Here is a 26,981-nt window from a genome sequence, read left to right on the forward strand (position 1 = left end):
ACGGTAAACCTTGAAGTATTCTAATGGTCCAATCCAACGGTAAACCTGTAAGTATTCTGACTATCCAATCCAACAGTAAACCTGTAAGTATTCTGACTATCCAATCCAACAGTAAACCTGTAAGTATTCTGTCCATTCTACAGTAAACCTGTAAGTATTCTGACGGTCCAATCCAACGGTGAACCTGTAAGTTCCCTGTCTAATCCATATTTGAACCTTTTAGTGTTCTGACTTTTTCAGGGAAGATCTTACAGTTTGATCTCTTCCCACATCTATATCTTTTTTTTATATTGATGATGAATAATTTTGGAATTTTTGTTAATTGCAGCAGACTAAAGTTTTGTTGGATATGATGACCTGAGACAAATTTAATATGCTTTATAATTCATGTAATTTGGTCAATCAAAATGAAATAAATTTATTTTAATGAGATGATCATTTTATATGTTCTAAGTTGACATTTTCTAGGGCTGTCACGGTTCCAAAATTTTTCGGGTCGGGTCGGGTTTGTAAATTTTCGGTTCGGTTTCGGGTTTTTCGGGTCGGGTATTTACATCTATTTTAAACCTTAATTTCATGAATTTAACTTGAAAAATCTTTATTTGTTACATTACATTTACATTGAAAACGTCTAGACATCGGTGACTTGGCCTACTATTAGTCACAACCTGACCATTCCTGCTCGTTTTGATAATTATCTAACACTTCCGTGACAAATGTTTTGTCATGGAATGAAGTAAATTTCAGATGTGACGTTTATTTATCACTGTTATCGTCATCATTCCTTTGATTTCGACGCCATTTTTTGTATTGAACAGACTCTAATATATAAACCAGACCCGAACCGAAATCCGGAAAAATGGAACCGGAACCGAACCGAACAACTTGGACCGCGGTTCTCGGTTATTTCGGGTACTCGTGACAGCCCTAACATTTTCTGAAGGTTTGAAAATAGATACATGTATGTATTTTCCAGTCAAAATGCTGGTATTTCATTGCTTTCAATGCAGAAACTATGTAATTGCTGTAAAATAATGATTTCATTTGTTTGCAGTGTGGATCCAAATCTGAAGACCATGGTTTACTGTACGGGAGTGGCCGAGGGGGGAGAGACAGAGTGGGACTTTGTCCTTCAGCAGTACAAGGACTCCACACTAGCCTCCGAGAGCAGTCGTCTTCTGTATGCCATGGCCTGCTCAAAACAAACATGGCTGCTGAGCAGGTAAAAAATGTACATTCATGTAAATACAAAGTGCAATTGTCAGAAAAAACAATTGTTAGAGATTTCATTCATTATAAGATGTAAATACATGTAACTATGTGTTGTTTTGTATTATCATATTTTTTCTGGTTTGCAAGGTAAGTTGGTTCAATGAGTAAAATTGAATTTATTTCATGGATTCATTGTTAATCTTGAATTTAATGTCTCTGAATTGTTTAATGAATCACTGTCTAGTTAGTAGAGTGTGTCAGGGCATCAACGATAGTTGGAAACGTGGGATAAATTATCCCATGTTTTCAACTATCGTAGATGTCCCAGGCATACTCTACTAACTAGACAGTAATTCCTTATATTTCCATTTCATAGTGAAATAAAATGGTAAATTTAGATTTAAAAATTGTAGACTTATAGATTTTTTAATTACACGAGGCCTCAAGTCAATTTCAATAGTCCCTGCCCAGTGACGTCAAACACAAAGACAGCCGCACAAGAAATACATGCATATTAGACCTTCTTAGCTCCTGACCTTTCGCTTGGCGAAATTTACATTCTGGTAGAATGATCAAGAAATCAATTCAACTAAATTTCAAAGAGATATCACAGAGAAAACAAATAGAAATGGAAATATATTTGAATTAACAATTTACAATGAAAGCCTTCGTCGAAAGTGAAATGGAAATTATGTATACTTTAAAAACTGAAGGGCAGGTACACTTCTTAGCCAGTAAAAAAAAACCCAACTTATTTTGGAATGAAGCAAAGGGTGAGATTTACTTGTAATTAGCTGCAGACAAACCTTAAGCATCAGACAGGACTATCTCTATACCCTCTTTGACTTGCAGGTATCTGGACTATGCTCTGGACACAAATGTGGTACGCAAACAGGACGCCACCAACGTCATTACGTACATCTCACGGAATACGATCGGCAAAGACCTGGTGTGGAATTTCGTGAGACAGAACTGGGACCGACTCAGGAAAGAGTAAGCCCTGTAGTACTGTTGATTATGTTCATATTGAGTTTTGTTGTGAACAGCTTGAAGATGTATTTATCATTACTGATTTTATTTTAAGGAAGAATGACCTTCTATTAAGAAAAGACAACTCTTAATTGATATGTTACTCTTTCTTTTTGAATTGTGCTGAAAGTTTGTCCTTTATTATATGCTTTATTTTCTTGAGTATCATTTTTGTCTCCATGTTGTAATGACACGAAAAATTCCATTTGAGTATGCAGAGTCATTCTACCTGAAGTACTCTCTACTTGGAAATGTTGTTGTCTAATGAAATGCATGTTGTATAATTGAACATTGTTGAAGTATGTTAAATGCTTTTCTGTTCACTTAGGCCAAAAAAAAAAATTTTTAAGTTTCTGGGACCAAATATGTCCTAATGTAGCAGACAGGGTATCTTTATTATAAAGCAAGCCAAATAATGAAAAGGTGAAAAAAAAGAGTTATTCCTCTTTTTCAGTATGATGGGGGAAAATTGTTCAAAGCAGTAGCATTCAGCAGTGCCAAAGAAACTAAAATCTTATTTTTTTTTTTTTTTGGCCGTACAGTATTATTAATCTGCATGAATCCAAGGAATTTAATTAATTTTTTACACATTTTGGTTAAAGTGCATGGCGAAGCTTTTTTAATGTTGATGTCAAGATGTGTGTTTGCATGATAAGCCTGTTGGTTTTCTAGCTATGGTGGGGGATCCTTCTCCTTTGCCCGTCTTATATCAGGAGTCACAGAGTCATTTAATACTGACCTAGAACTGCAACAGGTACTGTCTACAAGTATAAAATGGATTTTTAAAAAAAAAAAAAAAATTGTTGACCCTTGGGTCAATAAAAATATTTTAAATTTCAGTGAACAAATTAAATTATTCTGTGAAGCTGCATAACATATGAAAATTTGTCAATTTTATACTTTCAATTTATAGGATACTTATTTTAATTGGCTAATTATTTGGTTCAAGGGCACAGCCATTTCTCACAGAGATGAATAATCTGACAATATTTCTTTGTGTCAGCTCAAAGACTTCATAAAGGATAAGGACCTGGGGTCAGCCACCAGGGCAGGAGAGCAGGCCATCGAAAAAGTTCAGGCAAATGTAGAATGGATGAAAAAGAATGTCCCTATTATACAGAAATGGCTGGACAGGACGGCACCAACAAAACAGATTAACAGGAATGTCCGTCTCCCTCGCTCCGTGTTACCGGAATTGTACACCCTGGAACTCTTCCCAGATCTCTACCAACCAAATCCCAAAAACTTCACTTTCTCTGGAAATCTGACCATCCTTGTGAATGTCACAGAAAAAACAAAGAATATTACATTACACAGTAGTAAGATCACAATTGAGGAGAATTCCATTGAGGTCAAGTCTATAGGAGGGGGAGGTAACTTGTTCAGCTCGTTGACTCGCGAGGAGGAGCTCATGTTCTCAATCTTTAACTTGAATACCGAGCTGATACCTGGACGTCAATATGAGTTGAGCTTGAAGTTTACTGGTCCCCTCAAGGATGATTTGGCTGGTCTCTACTATAGCACCTACACCAGCAATAATCAAACTAAGTAAGATGTCACATTCAGTGCATTTAGGGATGGTCACTTTCAATGTTATTTTTTGATTCTGAATACATTGCTTAGTTTCGAGTTGCTTCTTATTTTCAGGTTCTTGGCCACTACTCAGATGGAACCTGTTGATGCCAGGAAATCGTTTCCTTGTTTTGACGAGCCAGATATGAAGGCCATGTTCAATGTCACTCTGGTGCGACGAAAGGATTTTATATCCTTATCCAACATGGAGATCATAGATTATGAGGACAAGTAATTAAACAGAGATATTTATTTTAAACAAAATTTGAAAAGATTAATGAACATAAAATAGGCTGAAATCTGTTAAATGCTAAATAGCATTGTGCGTTTAAGCTCACCTCGACAAAGTCGAGATGAGCTTATGCTATACTCCCAGCGTCAGTATTAGCATCAGGATGGGTTAATTTCTCAATTGTTATTTTAATTCTTGATGTTTCTACATTAAATGTGTATTATTCATCATTAAATTTCTTGAAAAGTTTGTGCTGGTTAGAACTGATAATAAAATGTTTCTTGCAGGGGAAATAACTTTGTGGCAGATATATATAATGTTAGTCCCCGGATGTCCACATATTTGTTGGCGTTTATTGTTTGTCAGTTTGAGAAAACTACTACCACCACCAAAAATGGAATTATAGTAAGTTTTTGCACTTGATGCACTTAACATCATGTACACAAACACATATTTATGATAAACAGAGATATCACCAAAAGTATATTTTTTTAAACAATAAAATGCTTTCTTTGGTTGTTAGTATGGGAATTAATGTCACAGCTGTTGCAGAAAAAATACATAACCCACGTACTAACAACCAAAGAGAGACATTTTATTGTTTATATTTATATCTGTATAAATAATCATTTAAAGAAGGATTAAAAAGATTAATTATTGTATAATTGATATGTTCATCGTAGTATGTTTCATTGATATGGAACAGCCACTGATCAGGAAATCTGTACAAGTGATATGCCTTGTGTTGTTAATGAACTGATAAACGGCAATGGTTTACTTTAGAAATAAAGGAGAAAATATTCAGTGGATGTAAATATAAGAACATTTTCTGCAATCAGGCATCCATTGGCAAGGGTATTAATGTTGGAAACTGTTCAAGTGACAAAATGATGTGGACTACCAGCAGTTGAGGTTATAATACAAATCTTGTAATGAGTCATGAACATTCCAGTCCATTACGAAAAACTGTAATATTACAGTTTTCTGTAATATAAAATTTTATATTACAAGTTTTAGCTCACCTGAGCTTAAAGCTCAAGTGAGCTTTTCTGATCACATTTTGTCTGTAGTCTGTCTGTCTGTCTAGCTGTCCGTCCATCTGTAAACTTTTCACATTTTCTCCAGAACCACTGGGCCAATTTCAACCAAACTTGCCACAAAGCATCCTTGGGTGGAGGGGATTCAAGTTTGTTCAAAGGAAGGGCCACGCCCTCATTCAAGGGGAGATAATTCAGAAATAGTGAAAATTTGGTGGCATATTTTGAAAAACCTTCTTCTCAAGAACCACTGGCCCCAAAAAGTTGAAACTTATAGGAAACCTTTGTTATATAGTGTAGATTAAAATTTGTTCAAATCATGACCCCTGGGGGTAGGGTTGGGCCACAATGGGGGATCAAAGTTTTACATAGGAATATATAGAAAAAAATCTTTAAAAATCTTCTTCTCAAGAACAGCAAAGCCATGATTGGTCATATTGATATGGAAGCATCCTCAGATAGTGTAGATTCAAGTTTGTTCAAATCATGACCCCTGGGGGAAGGGTGGGATCACAATGGGGGATCAAAGTTGTATACATAAATATATAGGAAAAAATCTTCAAAAATCTTCTTCTCAAGCATAGCAAAGCCAGGAATTGTCATATTGATATGTAAGCATCCTCAGGTAGTATAGATTAAAATTTGCTCAAATCATGACCCCTGGTTGTAGGGTGGGGCCAAAAGGGGGGAATCTAAGTTTTACAAAGGAATATATAGGAAAAAAACTTTAAAAATCTTCTTCTCAAGAACAGCAAAGCCATGTTTAGTCATATTGATATGGAAGCATTCTCAGGTATTGTAGATTCAAGTTTGTTCAAATCATAACCCCCGGGGGTAGCGTTGGGTCAAAATGGAGGATCAGAGTTTTACATAGGAATATAAATGGAAAAATCTTTGTCTCAAGAACAGCAAAGCCATGTTTAGTCATATTGATATGGATGCATCCTTGGGTAGTGTAGATTAAAGTTTGTTCAAATCATTACCCCTAGGAGTAGGGAGTGCCACAATTGGGTATCAAATTTTTACAAGGGAATGTATAGTAAGAAATCTTTAAAAATCCTCTGCTCAAGAACAGCAAAGCCATTTGTTATATTGATATGGAAGCATCCTCAGGTAGTTTAAACTTCAACTTGAATCTCAATATCTTCCAAGGAGAAATTTTTTTGGGATTGGCAGTAATTTTTCTGTGTAGTTTGAAGTTGACCTAGTGACCTGATACTAGACTTATATCTCCATCCTTCCTAGTTTTGCTCCGACCATCATGGTTCTTTCATAGTGTATCTCATGAACTAATGATTATCCAGCTGATAATCTTGTATAAAGCCAATCTAAAGGTTTAGATAAGATGATACTCCTGAGGTATCTACTTCTTATTCACATAGTAAGTGATAGTATTGTCCCTGCTGTGAGTTAGATGCAGATTTAATCAAACATTAGATTTATTTTTACAAGGGGGGGGGGGGGGGATAACACTTACTTACACTTTGTTATGAAAAATTGTAATATTACAGTTTTTATTCATATTGGACGGCTTTTTTCCTACTTAACCCACCATGGAATTGATTAGAAAGCCATTTTCATGTATACTCACATGTAGAAATATGCACAGAGAAACTCATACTCAAGTGACGTCACAATGAGACTACAGAGAGAATATTGAAAGATTTGATCATTTATATTTTACCAATTAATGTATGATTGTACTTTTAGATAAAACAGCGGAATTTCAAATATTTTTCTGCATTTTTCCTGCACTCCATGTTCTGTCTAATCCGACCAATTTTTATGAAACTGGTGGTATCCATTTCAGATAAATTATACTATGTTGCCAAGTGAAAGGTCAAGTGCCTAATATGCTTGTCAATTTCCCCGGCTGTCATTTTGTCTAATGTCAGAGGGTGGAGACAATGGAAACAAACATAGAATGCCTCATGTATTTCAATTCTATTAGACAGATTTTTCATTTGTATTTACATTTCTATTTTACATATAAATGTAAATATAAGGAATCAGTATCTAATCTATAGAGTATGGCAGAGACATGAACAACAGCTGGAAACAAGGGATAATTTTGTATAATTGGGCTTTAATAGCCTATTATGCAAATTCTCCCACTTTTCCAACTATCGTGAATGCCCTGGCATACCCAGAAAACTAGACAGTGATTCCTAAATTTGCTCTTACAGTACAGTGCCTGGTCTCTGCCCGAGGCCGTCAATGATACCAAGTTTGGTCTGGAAGTTGGAAACAAAACCATCACTTATTATGAAGAGTACTTCGACATCCCCTTCCCACTGAAAAAACAAGGTATTTCTTTGAGGTTTCTTTTATCAAGAGTTATTATGTTTTTTTTTCTTTTCTATTTTTTTTTAAAGCATAAAGGGTCAGTTGTTCTTTACAAAGTACATTAACTTTCTAAAGTAAAAAAAAAAATGTGAATCAAATATTCCCGTGAGGGATATGCTTTGTTACATAATACTTAAAGCTATATATGGCGTAATTCAGCCAAAAAAGACAAATACCAGATAGAGCGTAGATTAACATGATATTTGTTACTTAAGTTCAAATTAAAATTTTCACCGATTTTGACCTTGAACAAGCATTCTGAGAGTATTGCATTAGCAATACTAGTCCCCTACCTGCAAGTGTAATCTGGTTCCCGTGAAAAATTGAAAATGCCATAATTCCATCAAAAAAAAAAAGGAAGCAGAACGATATGCGAACTTGATCTATAACTCATCAAAGTAAAGTCACATGCCAAAAATCAGCTCTATATCTGCAAACGTTTAGGAAAAAATGCGGAAAACCCTGAAAACTTGAAAAGGTCGTTATTCCGTCAAAAATCATTGAAGCAGAACGAAATGCAAACTTGATCTGTAAGTCGTTAAGATGCACTCACATACCAAAAATCAGCTCAATATCTGCAAGCGTTTAGAAAAAAAATGCGGAAAACCAAGTGGGACAGACTGACAGACAGACAGAGGGACAAACAGACAGACAGACAGACGGACAGAATCAGGGGAAACCTATAGTCCCCTCCGGTTTCACTACTAGGAGACTAGTAACCTCACGTTTCTGTAGTTAAATTGAGTTTAAAATGTGTCTGATATTTAAATGCGGAGTCAGGAATTAAATTGGTTATTGTTTTAAATTTCTAATATCTTTGAAACGGGATTGATTTAAATTGTGTAATTTACAGGAAAGTCCTATTTTTTTTGAAGTAGTAAAACAAATAGAAGGATCTTTTTAATTTTATTTAGTCTGAACTTATTAATAATACGCCATATATAACTTTAACTTGAACTTCATGGAATATACTTGTGTGGAAAATGTCAATTCTTGTCCTATGATTAAATTGAGCTTTCATTTTTTTTTTCAAACAAAAGTTCTGTATAAGAATTTAGTAAATAATATAAAGTTCCTCAGTTCCACTAGTCATGTTTGTACTAAAAGTTGTGGCCTGTACCCATGATTGTTACCGTAAAGTCGCTTGTATTGGCCGCACTTTTTTTCTTCAGAAAATTGTTTAAAATTAGGGATGCGCTTAATACATCGGAACAGAATACAATCCCCTTTTTTCCAGGTCACGAGGACCATTTTCCCGATCCGTTTGAATTGATTAGGCCTACTCTTTGTAACCACTTACGTCAAAGTTTATTACTATTACTCTAATTTCAGAGTCATACGCGTCAGCCCTACCTGTTGTAGTCATATACATATACCCTACCTGTTGAAAAAAAGATAATTGTTTCATAATTAAAATCATGATGAAAAACGATCTTTGATTTGTTTTATTTCCATTGCGTATTCCGCCATTTTGAACTACCATCGCTTATATACTGGTATCTCATTATATTGCGGTACTTATTTTTTTGCGTAAAAAAGGATATTCCAAATTTTTACTTTAACTTTTCATCAAATGATATTCATAAACCTAACAATGGCCTAATTTTTTCATGACTAATTATTTCCCAAGCTTGCCTCGTTTAATTTGTGGTCTATTTTTAAAACAGGAACTCTTATTTACCTGTGGAGAGTTTCATTATATCGCGGTACTGAAAAACATTGAAGCTCGGAGCTGTCACAAAGAACAATTTTTATTTTTAAATTTACGATGTAAATCTACATGAAAACTGAACAATAACACAAACTTAAGACTTTCAAAATGTGAACTTTTTTATTGGTTTTACTAGGTAATAAATTCAATGGTCTAAATAAAATGAAAATACACGCGACTTTACCATAATCATTAATTGTTGAAAAAGCTCAAGCAAAAGTTTTTTTTGCTGGTCATGCTGATTTTCTTCAGTAAACTTATGTTTTAGACATGATTGCTATCCCAGACTTCTCTGCTGGGGCCATGGAGAACTGGGGCTTAATTACATACAGAGAGACAGCCATGTTGTTTAAACCAGGAGTGTCCTCAGAGGGAAATAGACAGAGAGTAACCACTGTAATCACTCATGAACTCGCTCATCAGGTAAAAAAAACCACTCATGAACTGGCTCATCAGGTAAAAATAGCCACTCGTGAACTCGCTCATTAGGTAAATATAGCCACACATGAACTGGCTCATCAGGTAAATATAGTCACTCATGAACTCGCTCATCAGGTAAAAATAGCCACTTGTGAACTCGCTCATCAGGTAAAAATAGCCACTCATGAACTCGCTCATCAGGTAAAAATAGCTACTGTATATACTCGCCTATAAGTAGGTTGTAATATTTGAGGTTATTTTGGAAGGATTTGCCATTGACCTGAATATAAGTCGGTACAACTTTTTGCAAGAACCGCCTGACAATTTCAAATCAATGTTTTAATGATGTTTTAACCTAGTTTAAGTAATTGTGCCCCCAAAATCGAAGATTTGGGGGGATATAGTTTTTGCCCTGTCCGTCTGTCTGTCTGTCTAGCTGTATGTTTGTCCGGAAAAACATTAACCTTGCTCATAACTTTTGATTGGTAAGAGCTATGACTTTCATATTTCACATGTGTATTGCTTGTGACAAGACCTTTTCTTAGGTACCATCAGATTTGACCTTTTGACCTTGACCTTGGGAGTTTGACCCAGTTTTGCAAAATTTTATCCTTTAAAGGACTTCTCGCATGATTTTTTCAAAAATCTTAATTTTATGAAAAATATTATCTACAACCTTGTTTATTAAAATTCTGAATACAATAAACGTTGTTGAACGCATATTTTAAGAGATATTGAGAGCTGAAATTCAAATACGGCAATATGCATATTTCAGTCGGATTTTGGCGAAATACTGCTCTGACGTCATAGGCGACAATTCAGTGATAGAGAGATGAGAAGTTGCACACTATTTACGAAGTTATCAACGACAAATGCAGCTTAATTATCAAAGACCTTAATATATTTAAAACAAATGCCTTATTTATTTTATATGTTTTATTCGAGTTGGCAGGTATTGTCCACAGTGGTCTACACAACAGTGGGGCAGCCGGCAAACTGGCACATCCCCCAACATCAACAATTAAGTTGTGCCCTCCCTGACGGGAAAAGTAGCACGCTGGGTTGACCTCAATCGTGCTACGGACACATTTCAACACAAATTATCTTTAATTATATTAATTATAATTAATTATATCAATTATATTACATAATTTTGCTTTAGATTTACTCAATATGAGATATAATTTTCAAAGTCAACATCACATATATCAACATCAACCATCACATATATCAACATCAACCACAACAAGTCAAGAATATAAATAGTTCAATGGTTAAATTGAAGGTGACGATTTCGCCAATCTGACCACTGTGAAGTATGGTTTTTCCCCGAACTCCTCGGAAGGATACTGTATTTGGCCCAAAATCATTCAAAAGGTCCTAAACGGAAATAACAGGCAATCCTGATCAACATCGTTGGTCTCCTTCAACGGCACCGCTAATTTCTAAAAAGACAAAAACAAAAAACCCAAAGCAGAAAAGAATCTCAATAACATTTCCATAACTGTCAATAAATATAGGTATAGCCCAATCATGTAAAACTATGTAGATGTACGAAAGGAGAAAGGGTATACTTAAACACCTAGCTCAAGGGTTGAGGTGGGAGGGTATTTCAAAATACAAAAATTAAATCAGATAACTTTCATCACCCACCTTTCACTTTCATTGATGCATAGAAAAGGGGAGATAACCCGGAAACATAGTGACTAAGTACCGACACTGTATGGGTGGATAACAAAATTCCGACTTTACTCAATCATCAGTTTCTCGCAAAATAAGAGGCGAATGATGACATTAATAATAGGGTAGAGCTTTGATAACGATGCATATTGTGAGACGAGCTCAAATATGCGGTATTATCAAAGACCTTAATATATTTAAAACAAATGCCTTATTTATTTTATATGTTTTATTCGAGTTGGCAGGTATTGTCCACAGTGGTCTACACAACAGTGGGGCAGCCGGCAAACTGGCACATCCCCCAACATCAACAATTAAGTTGTGCCCTCCCTGACGGGAAAAGTAGCACGCTGGGTTGACCTCAATCGTGCTACGGACACATTTCAACACAAATTATCTTTAATTATATTAATTATAATTAATTATATCAATTATATTACATAATTTTGCTTTAGATTTACTCAATATGAGATATAATTTTCAAAGTCAACATCACATATATCAACATCAACCATCACATATATCAACATCAACCACAACAAGTCAAGAATATAAATAGTTCAATGGTTAAATTGAAGGTGACGATTTCGCCACATGGGCACCGCAGGTGCCCACCGCCACCTGGTGGGGGTAGGCAGCTTCAATTTAACCACCCACCGTGGACCCCTAGCCTACTCAAAACCCTCAGCACCCCACCCACTGTGAATACCACTTTCTCATTGTCTCCACTACTCAATGTATCATCAATACAAGATTAAATCAATTCTTTATCAGCCATCCCTGCTGTATTAAGATAAATGATCTAGTTTCCCTACAAATTAAGTGTGCCTGAAAACACCCCACCCCCGCCCTGGAATCTAGTACAAGTTTTTGTTTATTCTGCTTTGGGTCTTTTTATTACCCTGATATTTTTAGTAACAACAGGTTATTTTTACTGAGGCATGAATAAGAACTAAACTAGCCTGGTGTAAGAAAATATGTAAATAATATCAATCTCTAATCCCCACTTACCCTATTCTTGTATTTTTATTTATTTGTTTATTCACTTATTCACTTATTTAATTTATTCATTATTTATTTATTTTTTTTTTTTAATTAAAGTAATTTGGAAAGTTCTAAACTACTTTCCAGCTGAGATTGCAAACAAGAAATAAACAAGCACAAATCCTCTTTAACCCCCCCCCACCCCCCCCCTCCCCTTTTTCCCATCTGCATATGGCTGCAGTTCCTGCATTGTTGACAATGTTGCAGTCACAAAATGTTATAAGTGTTATCACATTCCCACTTTGTAAATTGCAGAACAGATTAAGGGATACCTATTCCCTGCTATCTTTATTACCTAATCTGGAAAACCATTTTTGCTCAACAGTAGCTAAAGTTCTAAAGGAATGAGGTCATTAAACTTATTTCTGAAAACAAGCTCTGCTAAAGCCTCTCTATTTAAAATTGATTAAAGCATATACTAATTACCTTCCAACCCAAGAGACACAATGGAGGACTATGAAATGTTTCCAAAGTATTTGTAAATGTATATGTACTGCTCCAGACATGAAGTACCTATAGGACTAAATTCTATATTCCAGACCCTTGCCCAGCTGATGCTCTCTCAGAAACTGCAACTTGTCACCTTAAACTTCTTACTTCAGGAATACTGAAACTGTAACATTAATTCAGAATGGGTTACCCCCATCCCTCACCCCAAGGCAAAAATATGGTTAAGACTAGGTTGGGGGGGGGGGGGTATGGACTTAATCTGTTTTAAAGTTGTAAATATGCATAATTATATGAAGGCCAGCATACAAATTAATTGTCCAAGTATGAGCTAAGGCAATGGCAACCTATCCTTTATTTAATACCCTAAAATGCTGGGGAAGTTTTGCTAAAATGAATCTTTAACTCCCTCAGATTTGCAGTTGTACCCACCAGCTGATACATGGATGTAAACTATATATGCATTGAAGATGCATCTGAATAACCTTTGAAATTAATATATAAACATAATTATAAAAGTACATGTATGCTACCTGCTTAGTTGGGGGGGAGGGGGGGGGGTGTACACCAATGACATATATGTAATTGGCAATTGGGTTTGAACTGACATTTTTCAATGGAGAAATGCCCATTAAATATATGCATGATATGTGTCAGCAGTTTTTGTAGAATTGCTGTCTTTAACAAACCTGTTGCCTCATTTCTGAAAACTACATATAAAACATTGCAGGAAATGGATCAGATTCTATTCAATTCAGGTCTGTAGAACAGTATATGTCTACCCCCCCCCCCCCCCTTTCAACCCCAAGATTTGCATCTGCTTGCATAGCAGATTAATAGTAAATCTTGCCTTATGCTCAGTTTTTTATGTTTTATATTTCATGATGAATAAAACCAGTTTCCCAAACATACATATATCACCTTTTGTGAGTTTAAGAACCGTGAATTAAAATTTGAACTAAAGCAATTTTTACCTGAGTTAAATTACAATTCTTTTTATTTTTATTTTCCCACTTAGAGACACAACAGAAACCATCAATGACCAAAAATTTACATAATGTTTTATTATAGCCTTTTTCCCCCTAACTGCTTGACCATTGATCAATGTTCCTTCCCAACCAAAAAAAACAAAAGATTCACATCCAGAGCCCTGTCTCAATATGCCAGCATTGACTGTAACAATTTAGGAACCCTATAATTTATTCATTTGTCAAAACTAAGTTACTCGAGTAAAATTGTAAAAGGTCAGGAAATTTAAGTTGCATAATCATATTTTAAGGTTAACCAACCCTCTGATAAGACAGATAACTCAATGGATTAACTGTGCATATTTTCAATAAACTTGTCAAGTTAAAATATTTTTTGTGACAATTTTATCCTGAAGCTCTGCTAAAATTATCTGCATTTCATTTTACCTATTTATTTATTTATTTATTTTTTTTTTTTTATTTACTTACACTATTTGTAGAATTTATTTATATTTGAATCTAAAAGGCCCTTGTGTGTCTAAAAATATCAAACAAGACCAGAAGCTTTTATTACATTGAAAGAAAACTCCTATGATGAAATTAGTTCCTACATGTAAAATCAAACACTTTCCCAAGCCTAAATGAGAAATATTCTATATAATGTGATAATAATGTTAGTTTATTTGAGTTTTTGAGGTTAACTTGAGAAGGTACAAAACTTTTATTTAACACAACTCTATAAAGTTATGTATCATACCCAAGGGGCCTTAGAGGGCAGGAGAGAGAGGACAATAAACATGTTATCATTACACCTTCACTCAATTAAAGTACAGGCTCTATTAGAGAAGTTCATGATTATGCAAGGTGGACACAGTTTTGAAAATGACCCAATAGCCCAAACCTCCTTGATTTCCTTTATAATCTTAAAACTGAACCAATGAGCAGACACAGAATATATATCTGAAACGTGTCTTTGACCCCATCTTAATTAATCTGAACCCCATTTGATATCCGGACAAGCAAAACAGTAGCTAGCCTTGATAGAATTTTAGTTACCGGTAATTATTAAAAATATGGGGAATCCTATCTACCCTAACCGGTGAACAACTGTGTTTTTAAATTGCAATGCCCTTCTATTATCGGTCTGGTGGAGGCCGAAATTGTCCTCCTTGCCAAGCCCTATAAGAGAAGTGATATCCTGATAGGTGAGGATGCTGCTGGCTCAAATTTGACTGTATCGTGGATTTGGACAATGTACAATTCGACTTAGGGTGCTCATGCCTCCATTTTAAATAGCCTGAATTGCTCATTGTAATGCTTCCATCCAACTGATATTTATGTCTCAAATATATTAAGTCATCATTCATGCATTCATTTTAACCTACCTAGAGTTTTGCCACTACCTGTGACAAAAGTAAATATGTTGTACAATTAAATACACATCTACTTCATGTTTTATTCATAATTTATACATATTATAATGCATTATTGTAATACAACATTGTAAAGCAAAACAACTTGCTCTGCATGTATTTTACTTTACATGATTTTATATCACAATTAATTACTTCATTTGTATACAAATGTATCTTTTTCATGCCTCTCGGGAGGGGAGGGGGGGGGGGCTTGATTGGAAATAAACTAATATATTATTTATATATATACTTAAAAATAAATACAGTACTTCCCTTTGTGAATTCCGCTATATAACAATTGGATGTGCTGCAATAGATTTTCTGTATTCTAATTAATTTTCAATCTGTATTTATTTACTTACTGCTTTAAAGGTGCAGGGTAGCACTATCCTTGTACAATAACCTTCTTTTTATACCCCACGCAACAAGTTGCGTGAGGTATAATGTTTTTGACCCGTCCGTCAGTCAGTCAGTCAGTCAGTCAGTCAGTGTGTCAGTCAGTCAGTCTGTCAGTCCTGTTTTTTTGTCAGCGCAACTCCTCATAAACCGCTGCACAGAATTTCGTCAAACTTTGCAGATATTTAGGACACAATGTGTAGATGTGCATATTACCAGGAAATTCCGATTCCTTTATTTTTTCTCGGAATTTCGGCACTTTTCAACTTAGATTTTTGGCCATATCTTGAATATGGAGATGAACAGTTTGTCAGCGCAACTCCTCATAAACCAATGCACAGAATTTGGTCAAACTTTGCAGATATTTAGCACACAATGTGTAGATGTGCATATTACCAGGAAATTCCGATTCCTTTATATTTTCTTGGAATTTCGGTACTTTTCAACTTAGATTTTTGGCCATATCTTCAATATAAAGATGAACAGTTTGTCAGCACAACTCCTCTTAAACCGCTGCACAGAATTTGGTCAAACTTTGCAGATATTTAGGACACAATGTGTAGATGTGCATATTACCAGGAAATTCTGATTCCGTATTTTTCTGGGAATTTCGGCACTTTTCAACTTAGGTTTTTGGCCATATCTTGAATATAGAGGTGAACAGTTTGTCAGCACAACTCCTCTTAAACCGCTGCATAGAATTTGGTCAAACTTTGCAGATATTTAGCACACAATGTATAGATGTGCATATTACCAGGAAATTCCGATTCCTTTATATTTTCTGGGAATTTCGGCACTTTTCAACTTAGATTTTTGGCCATATCTTTAATATAAAGATGAACAGTTTGTCTGCGCAACTCCTCTTAAACCGCTGCACAGAATTTGGTCAATCTCTGCAGATATTTAGTACACAGTGTGTAGATGTGCATATTACCAGGAAATTCTGATTCCATTATTTTTTCTGGGAATTTCGGCACTTTTCAACTTAGGTTTTTTGGCCATATCTTGAATATAGAGATGAACAGTTTGTCAGCACAACTCCTCTTAAACCGCTGCACAGAATTTGGACAAACTTTGCAGATATTTAGTACACAGTGTGTAGATGTGCATATTACCAGGAAATTTCGATTCCATTATTTTTTGCCTTAAGAGTTTTGCCTTTTATTGAAGAAACTTTCCAGCTAGGTAATAAGAAACTCCACTGGAATCAGCTTTTTATAATGAAATTCTATGTGAAATATTTTATGACCTTAAAAGACCCCTATTGATTTTGAGATCAAAATATTAATGTTTAACACAAACACACACTCACACACACACATCTTCGATAGTTCTCTCCCCCCCCCCCCCCCCCCCCCCCTTCAAATTGGTGTGCTTTGCCTTAAATAATTTCATAAGTACAGTATATAAACAGATTCATATGACTACATCATAATTTTGTTTCCATCAATTATTTAAATGTGTAAACTGTCATGTGTTGGACATGGACTTACACTCATTAACAAATCGAAATCACTGAGGAATTTAAATAACAGTTTGTCAGCATAATTCCGGCACTGAATTTCCTGAAACTTTGTAGGTATTTCAGAATAATGTATAGATTTGTATATTACCAAGAAATTTTGATTCCATTATTTATCTAGAAACTTCAGCCCAGTTAAATTTGTAACATACAAAGATTTGAATGTCCTTATATGCAAGAAGTTTTGATGTGATGATTTTTTGCAAGCAATGCCCTTTTTTTGAATTATACTGTGTATTTAAAATGCACTGTGCCATTCATTACGTGTTGCATTGTCGAGTTTTGGGGAAGCGTGGGGTATGTGAGCTTGCTCACTTTTTCTTTCATTTTGTCACTAAATGTTTTCAAGTATTAAACTAATAAATATATATAACAAATGTATGTTACAGAAGCCACTGTGAGAATAATATGGTTATTCCTCTAAATATTGTGGCCAAGGGACATAAGTATCTAAATATCCAGATACGTTTTTGACCTTGAAGAAGGGTACAGAATAAATTTGAAGTTTAATAATCATCATTTTCACGCTGGCTCTCTTTTTACGATTATTCAACTAAATACATGTAACATTTTCTTTATTCAAAATCTGTTGATGAAATTGGTTATTGCCATTGTTATCCCTTGTACCATGTGCCAGTACAATGGAAGAATGGGGTGGCAAATCAATCTGTTTCCATCCAATCATATATTCGCCATCGAGCGATATAAATGTCAATAAAATAATTAATTCTACTTATTTTGACTGAAAATTAACTTTAAAAAACATAAATTGTGATAGACTATTTCAAAATACAAAAATTAAATCAGATACTTTCATCACCCACCTTTCACTTTCATTGATGCATAGAAAAGGGGAGATAACCCGGAAACATAGTGACTAAGTACCGACACTGTATGGGTGGATAACAAAATTCCGACTTTACTCAATCATCAGTTTCTCGCAAAATAAGAGGCGAATGATGACATTAATAATAGGGTAGAGCTTTGATAACGACGCATATTGTGAGACGAGCTCAAATATGCGGTATTATGAAAAATGTTGAAAAAATTAATTCCTAGCGTGATTTCCAATTACTTTAGAAACATTAATTAGTTCTAAGGTATAAAATTTTTTAGATATTTTCGTTTTTTATTCCAAATATTTAGAATCTGTAGGTCTGATTACGGCAATGTTTCGTGATCGGAAAATTATTTTTCAAAACCGCCATCCTTTACAAAACATATGAAAGCATATTTGCATAAATCAATGTTATGTTAAAAACGAAGAATAACAAAGTTATGTAATATTAAATTTGTGAATCAAATGAGTTAATACATGTGATGAAATGACAAATCAAATTGTATTGTGATGGCGAGTTTCTTCGTCTTCGCCGCGTCTCCCTCGCTATCGTCGCTGCTATTTTTCCAATGTTAACTGATTTTTCAGATTATTTCTTGCTGACAATTCTAATATATAAGGTTGGATATTAAAATTCATATCGATAAAATCAGTGATTTGGTCGTCCATAACGCAGAAAATTATGGTTGTATCGCGTATGTTTTAGTAAGATTACGTGAGGAGCTGGTCAGCCATTGTTGCCTTTGACGTCACAGGGTCACGTGATCGCTATCTAATTAACTTAGATTTTTAATTCAGAGGTTTTCATTTGAGTCAATAATTGGTTAATTACCGCGGTTTATCCGCAGTAAAAACACAAACTTTATAAACTGTGGTCATAAGGAACGTTTTACGCTTTTAACTTCAAATAATTTAGAAACATGCGATAAGTCCTTTAACGTTGGCCATAACTAAGGGTGCAACGATAAACCGTTTGACGGTATATCACGGTATATTTTTCCACGGTTCAATTCACGATACACGAAACTGATATCGCTGTTCAGTTCAATCGGTCCAGAATTATCTGAATCGTCCGTTTTGTTTCCTTTTTTACAATTTCAAAATGGCTTCCGCGCAAAACTTGAGGACACCGATAACGCATTAACGGACTGCAGTTAAACTCATCTCCAGCATCTTACAGACCTAAGTTTTAACACGGAGAAGGACTTACTGTGATTGTAAGTTATAGATGTTAAGACAAATAAAATCTTTTAGATCTAAACATATTCTTTGGTAATACATGATATTTCATCACGTGTGTATTTCGATGAAAATTCACTGTCTTGTTGACTAAAACGTGTTAACACGAGAAATATGACAAGTGGTTTTCTACGTAAATAAAATGAATAAAAGAATGAATGTCTTCCTTTTTCATTCCAATTTAAAAGGAAGATTATTAGGAAAGGTCCCCGTAGTTTCCTGTAAATGTTCATCATTGGTTTAGAAAATTGTCAAAACTCAAAGATCTTTGACTACCTAACAATCCAATTCAAGTTAACAAAATTTTATTTTAATTATTATTAAAAAATATGAACATTTTATATAACCCTGTCAAGTTTTTAAAAAAATATGATACAAACTTGAAGGACTTTTTTAACCTTGTCATGTACCGTGATACGTATCATATCGTGGACTGAATACCATGATACGTATCATGAGGTGAGTGTATCGTTGCACCCCTAGCCATAACTTTTGAACAATTGGTGCTAGGGCTTTCATACTTCACATGTGTAATCCTTGTGACAAGACCTTCCTTAGAATACCAACAACTTCGACCTTTTGACCTTGGAGTTTGACCTACTTCTGAAAAACTTTAACCTTGGCCATTACTTTTGAACGGTTTGTGCTAGGGCTTTCATACTTCACATGTGTAATCCTTGTGACAAGATCTTTCTTTGGATACCAACGACTTTGACCCTTTGACCTTGACCTTGGAGTTTGACCTACTTTTGGAAAACTTGAACCTTGGCCATAACGTTTGAACAGTTGGTGCTAGGGCTTTCTATTTCACATGCGTAATCCTTGTGACAAAACTTTCCTTTGGATACCAACAACTTTGACCCTTTGACCTTGTTCTTATAGTTTGACCTACTTTTGAATACTTTGACCTTGGCCATAACTTTTGAACGGATGGTTCTAGGGCTTTCATACTTCACATGTGTAATCCCTCTGCCTAGACCTTCCTTTGAGTACCAACAACTTTGACCCTTTGACCTTGACCTTGGAGTTTGACCTACTTTTGGAGAACATTAACCTTGGCCATAATGTTTGAACGATTGGTGCTATGGCTTTCATACTTCCCCTGTGTATTTCTTGGGAGAAGACCATCTTTTGGTTACCAACAACTTTGACCTTGTCCTTGGAGTTTGACCTACTTTTGGAAAACTTTAACCTTGGCCATTACTTTTGAACAATTGGTGCTAGGGCTTTCATACTTCACATGTGTAATACTTGTGACAAGACCTTCCTTTGGATTCCAACAACTTTCAATTGACCCTTTGACCTTGGAGTTTGACTTACTTTTGGAAAACTTGAACCTTGGCCATAACTTTTGAATGATTGGTGCTAGGGCTTTCATACTTCACATTTGTAATCCTTGTGACAAGACCTTCCTTTGAATACCAACAACTTTGACCCTTTGACCTTGGAGTTTGACCTACTTTGGAAAACTATAACCTTGGCCATAACGTTTGAATGATTGGTGCTTCGGCTTTCATACTTCACCTGTGTATTTCCTGGGAGAAGGCCTTTCCTTGGGCACCATTAATTTTGACCATTTGATCTATTCAATGGTTGCTTCTAGAGCTTTCTTATATTACAGGTTTATTCCTCGAGACCTTACTTTAGGTACTAACATATTTGATTTGCATTTGAGAAAGTTTAACCTTTGCTATAAGTTGCCATACTGGGGTATCAGTGTTTCACAAACACATCTTGTTTTTTTAGAAATAACGCCAATATTTAATTTAAAATCATTAAAAAAAATAAGTAATGTACACTGAAGATAAAAAAAAATCATTGAAATATGTAAATACTTGTATTTCATGTATAATCTTAGAATACAAAAATGATATTAATATATCCAGACTTTACTCAACGATAATTGTCAGACACGTTTATAAAATACTACATGTTGCCATTCAAAATAATGCCATTTTTTTATGACTCGCCTGTAAGTCGGACATAGAGTATTGGACTAAAACTTAACTCCCAAAAAACGACTTATAGGTGAGTATATACGGTACTCTAATCACTCATGAGCTGGCTCATCAGGTAGATATTGCTACTGTAATCACTCATGAACTGGCTCATCAGGTAAATATTGCTACTGTAATCACTCATAAACTGGCTCATCAGGTAAATATAGCAACTGTAGTCAAGAACAACTGGCTCATCAGGTAAATATAGCTACTGTAATCACTAATGAACTGGCTCATCAGGTAAATACAGCAACTGTAATCTCTCATTCATGAACTGGCTCATCAGGTAAATATAGCTACTGTAATCACTCATGAACTGGCTCATCAGGTAAATATAGCAACTGTTATCATGAACAACTGGATCATCAGGTAAATACAGCTACTGTAATCTCTCGTGATCTTTCTCATCAGGTAAATATAGCTACTGTAATCACTCATGAACTCGCTCATCAGATAAATATAGCCACTCATGAACTCGCTCATCAGGTAAAAATAGCCACTCATGAACTCGCTAATCAGGTAAAAATAGCCACTCATGAACTGGCTCTTCAGGTAAATATATATCAAAAACCTATGTCACACATCACCCGTCTTGTAAATAAGTCTCACCATGAAAACCTCCCAAAAAATCTCTTTAACAAGAATGAAATATGAAGATAACGAACAGAATTCAATCCCGAAAGTCCAATGAAATGATACAGATTTGGAGCAGAGCAAACACGGACATCAAAATGTAGAGGTGGGATCAGGTGCCATGGAGGAGTGAGCATCCCCTGCCGACCAGTCACACCTGCCGTGTGCTCCTTGTCATGATCGGGAAACAAAACCCAGAGAAATCCATAGACAGTTCAGTGTATAAATTTTGGCCTAACAATTAGTATGAAAAATGTCGGTCAGGATTTGACTTAATGATAAGTTGTATGTGCTGACAAGAAACAAGGTTATACTTTCTGTATTCTCAAGCAAACTTATTCAGTATGTAAATGGATCACTATTCCTTCAAACAAGCCCCTGATATAGTACCATTATTTTTGTTTTACAGTGGTTTGGTAACTTGGTTACTATGAAGTGGTGGGATGACCTCTGGCTCAATGAAGGGTTCGCGACATTTGTGGAGTACATGGGAGCAGATCATCTCTTCCCAGATTGGAAAATGGTTTGTTATCTTTGAAAAGAAAAATCTAAGACTTGTATTTGATTATGACTATGATGCAATATATGAACTGAACAGGTTCACCTGAAATACAATTGAAAGGTAAAGAAATTAGTTTAAACCCAAATCTCTGGATTTTTTGAGTTGTACATAGCATATTTTCTTGTGATTGCATATTTAAATGGTCTATTTTTGAGTTGTACATAGCATATTTTCTTTTGAAAGCAGATTAAATGGTCTATGTTATATTTATTTGAGAGGAAATACAGTGTAGCTGTATATAAAATTAGCACAGTAATTCACATTCTTTCTTTTTGCAGTGGGATCAGTTTATTCTTGGTGAGCTGTATTCTACATTCAGCATTGATGCCTTTGTAACATCTCATCCAATTTATGTGCCAATAAAAACAGTAGATGAAATGAATGCTGTGTTTGATACAATATCTTACTCAAAGGTTTGCTATCTTATTGAAAGGTTTGCACCCAATTAACTAACACACATGTGGGGGTTAATGTATATGCTTTGTTTTTAGTCAACATATTTAACAGTTTAACCACTGAAACAGGGAATTAAAATAATTTGCCACTTGGTTCAAATTTAGCAATTTTTTATTTATTTATCTTGATGTATATGCAGAATTTAAAAAAAATGTGTGGTCCATCAAAACTTTACATTCATTAGATGGAGTAACCTCCTTGCAATCCATGATATAGACATCTTGATTTTTTAAAGAAATATAAAATTTCTTCTTGTGTATTTCTCTTAAATTTATTTACAGGAATCTTTGGTTTGAAATAAATTCACAAAGGTTTTTTTTTTTTGTTTTTTAAGGGTGGAAGCATCATCCGAATGATGAGATTTTTCTTGGGAGAGGAGAACTTCAGAAAGGGACTTCATGTAAGTACTGTGCTGAGGGGTTTGTTCTTAAGACCTTGCTTTTAGTTAAAACTGGCTGTATATTAAGATTTTCATTCATTACTCTTACATTGTTACTCAATATTTACATTTCCAAATATTTTTATGCCTCCGCCATAAAAGGGCCAGAGGCATATTCTGTCATTCCATCATCATTGACTTTCCGTTCATTATCTTGGCAACAGTTGCACCAGTCAACTCAAATTTGACATATGGATACGTCATAGGAATACGCAAATCAAGTTTAAATTTGGTCATGGTCCAATGATTTTTGACAGAGTTATCCCTCTTGAACTTAGAAAAAATAAGAAATGTTCAGTTTCCGCTCTCTTACTTTAATGTATGTATAAGGTTGGAATTGCATATGCAGGTATAATAATTTGTCTCAATGCGCATCTGGTACCTCAAAATTGGTACTGTGTAAGATTTACAATATGCAGGTGTTTTAACAGAAAATACAGGTCAAGTGTGAATTTAATCGTGGTTTGATGATTTTTGACAGGGTTATCCCTCTTGAACTTATAAAAAAAAAATCTTTTGTGCAAACAAATTTAAAACGAAATATGGCATTCGAAATTTTGGCTGCCTGCGGGGCAGTTGTGAAGCAAATGTGCTTCATGAAATATTCTGGTGTGAAGCATCGTAGTATATGTCTATATGAATTCTCAAATATTAAATTCATTTCTTTGTTACACTTACATTTCAAGTACTTGCGATAGAACCCAAGTTTGTTATTTTCAGAAAAATTAAACTAAGTAGCTAAAAATATTTTTCAATCAAAATCATTATATAAATGTTATTTTCAGGAAGATCAATCACAGGTCTTAAGGTTCTTTGACTCTTTGACAAGAGAGATAACTCTTACTGACATAAATGACTATTATTTTTTTTATAAAATTGTCAAGTTAAAAAGCCATGTCTGTAAAATTTTGTACTATTAAGTATGCTGAAATTGTCTGCATTTTATTTAAAAAATAATTTGATTTCTTTTGGAAAATGATTAGCATTGAAGGCAAAATCTTATACGAATGAACAGAGGGATGCAATGAACCTCAACTTGTTTCATTTTAATTGACGATTTGTTCTTTCAGCTTTATTTGGAAAGTAGGAAATATGGAAATGCCTTCCATGATGACCTCTGGGATGCCATGGACAGTGTGAGTTTTTTTTTACTCAAATTGAATGTCAAGGTCATTTAGCTGCATATAAAAAAAAAAAAAGATTATGGCTGCTGCTATATGACTCACTGTTGGTGAATACAATTTTTTTTTTCTTGAATTGGCAAATTAAATATGTTTAATCTTCTAGTAATCTAAACCTTATTTAGCTTTTTTAAGAGAGACAGTAATAGTTTTTCTTACTTTGTTTTTTTTGATATATATTTTATGTTGACTTGTGCATTTATTTGTGTTAAAGCTTGGAGATTATTTTCTGTAAATTACAGATTGTACAGCAGAAAAATTTACAATATCCAACATCAATTCGAGCAATAATGCACACCTGGATAAAACAAATGAACTATCCTGTTGTCTCAGTAGCCGTTCCACGTGATGGAGTTGTCAAGGCAACACAGAATCGGTTCCTAAGAAACCCTGATGCTAAAGATCCACTTGTATACATTTCTCCTTTTGAGTATGACACTTTTTTTTCATCCGTAAAGAAAATATTTAGAAATTGTCAAAGAGGATTGTTTTTCATTTCATTTCATTGATAAATTTGTGAATGTATTACATGGAGTGTTGTGGCTAATTTAAGCTATAAATGGTGGGTGCCACTAACCTACACTACAAAGACAGAGAAGAACTTTAATAAGAACAGCAATGATGTGAAGTGGTTCAATACAACAAGTCGAGGTATATAGCAGTTAAAGATAAACAGTCAAGCCTTGTTAATCCCAATGCTTTTGTTCCCCAGTAAATCGTCCAGATTAATGAAGGTCTGAATTTATTTACAGGGATAGACATTAACTTTCAGATTCACTTGCCCTTCTGGCAAGTGATCTCAAACTTTGACTTGTCCGAATGCAAAACTTGGTTGCCAAAAATTAGGAAAGACCTTAAAAAGAAAATTATTAATTACTGTAAACGTTATGATAAGAAAAAAATGTGACCAAATACACTACTGTCAATTTGGCAAGATGAGCTACCTGAAAAAATGTCGATGCATGCTGCATTTGTACATAAATGAATACCACTGTGCTGGTAAAATTAAATTGTTAATGCACAGTGCCATGCAACAATAACCCTCCGTTTCCTTTTAATAAAATTCATAATTTTAAAAATTATTTTTGGTAGGATATTTTTGTGATTGTGCCTTGAGAGATAACTGTGAAGCAACGCTTAAGGAAGATAGTTGCTACAAAACATATATCCTTATCTTGATCAGGATACATCGTGTTACACTGTACTTATTTCCTATGCTTGAATAAATAATTTAATTTCCTAATAAGAAGTTAACAAAATTTTGTTAGACGTAGACAGTAGAGCGTATTTACTGCGAAAGAAAAAATAATGAACCCGATTTTTAAATGAGTGGTATAATCTAGAACGCTACCAAGGAATTCCGAATGCAAAAACATTGTCAGTCAGGTGCGTGGTGGAAATCAAGTGTTCAATTTATTGTTTTATTTATAAATTAATGTAAACTAAATAAATATGTACATTTGTATGAGAAAAATTCACTTGCCCGATCGGACAAGTACATCGACAATTTCACTTGCCCGAACTGAGAATTTACTTGTCCCAGGCAATCGGACAACCGTTAATGTCGATCCCTGATTTACTAAAATGTTACTTTTATAATTGATAGACATAAATGTAAATTAAATGAATTTCATCTAGATTGCTGAAACATTCATTTTGTAATTGGAAGATATAAATATAAATTCTGTTCCCCACAAATTTCAACCGGAATGTGAAACACCTGGACCATTGGCTGTAGGACTTACAAAGCTTGACTGTACATGTATTTCAAAAAAAAAGTACCACTAAATAGATTTTTAAGAAATCATTTTACAAAGAAAAAATTTTGTCAATATGTCAGAGCAAATTGACTTAATAGATATAGAAATGTGTATTGGAAAACTACTTTACACTGATGTAAGAATACAAGCTTAAATCTGATTCTGTGTAAATTCAGAATATTACAGAACTGGTTTGAAGTAAATTTCCATGTTATTTTGGTGTCAATTTGTGATTTTATTTCAGAATTTAATGATGCTTCTGTGAAGACTTCTGATTGGATAATAGCCAACACCGACCAGTACGGAGTCTACAGAGTCAATTATACTGAGGCAAACTGGAGAGGTCTCATAGCCCAGCTCAATCAGAACCACACTGTAAGTACAGACTCGCTACAGATAAAACCTCCCGATTAATACTCTAGTCACAGGTAATATATATAGCATAATGAAAGTCAGCCTATGTGCTACATATGTGCTACATTTTACAGTGTAATGAAAAAGTGAAAGTGTTCAGGTACAAATTGTAGATTTACCAGTGCAATGAAAGTCGAAGTGTATGTGGACAGACGCATGTATTACAAAATACAGTGTAATAAAAGTCATAGTGCTTAGGTTCATTTTACAATGTAAATGAGAATGAGTGATCGTACATGTATAACGGTTCATGTTTAACTTTTACAATGTAATGAAAGTAAAAGTAAGTGTGCAGGTCTTTCTTGTAGGCATAAAAATTAAAGTACCTGGCTTTTTTGGACAGCTTAAATGATTTAAAACATTTCTTTATTTGTAAATCTGGTTTTCAGATTTAAATTGACTAAAGTACTTAATTATATATATATGGA

General features: G+C 34.5%; 1 protein-coding gene across 1 annotated transcript in view; it reads left to right on the forward strand.

Moving 5' to 3' along the window:
* LOC133188533 (uncharacterized) overlaps window positions 1-26,981 on the forward strand; it is an 80,845-nt gene that overhangs the window by 46,072 nt on the left and 7,792 nt on the right. The window contains exons 55-69 of the mRNA XM_061324004.1: window positions 1,055-1,222; window positions 2,065-2,205; window positions 2,914-2,995; window positions 3,245-3,789; window positions 3,889-4,044; window positions 4,333-4,450; window positions 7,269-7,389; window positions 9,408-9,562; window positions 22,151-22,264; window positions 22,582-22,716; window positions 23,094-23,159; window positions 24,269-24,334; window positions 24,622-24,809; window positions 24,933-25,030; window positions 26,384-26,514. Of these exons, the coding sequence (XP_061179988.1) occupies window positions 1,055-1,222; window positions 2,065-2,205; window positions 2,914-2,995; window positions 3,245-3,789; window positions 3,889-4,044; window positions 4,333-4,450; window positions 7,269-7,389; window positions 9,408-9,562; window positions 22,151-22,264; window positions 22,582-22,716; window positions 23,094-23,159; window positions 24,269-24,334; window positions 24,622-24,809; window positions 24,933-25,030; window positions 26,384-26,514 (2,284 nt within the window). The remainder of the gene's footprint in view (window positions 1-1,054; window positions 1,223-2,064; window positions 2,206-2,913; window positions 2,996-3,244; window positions 3,790-3,888; window positions 4,045-4,332; window positions 4,451-7,268; window positions 7,390-9,407; window positions 9,563-22,150; window positions 22,265-22,581; window positions 22,717-23,093; window positions 23,160-24,268; window positions 24,335-24,621; window positions 24,810-24,932; window positions 25,031-26,383; window positions 26,515-26,981) is intronic.

This window comes from Saccostrea echinata, unplaced genomic scaffold (assembly GCF_033153115.1).
Source record: "Saccostrea echinata isolate AGI-Se365-2 ecotype Australia unplaced genomic scaffold, CSIRO_AGI_Sech_v1 ptg000016l, whole genome shotgun sequence".
Classification (NCBI taxonomy): domain Eukaryota; kingdom Metazoa; phylum Mollusca; class Bivalvia; order Ostreida; family Ostreidae; genus Saccostrea; species Saccostrea echinata.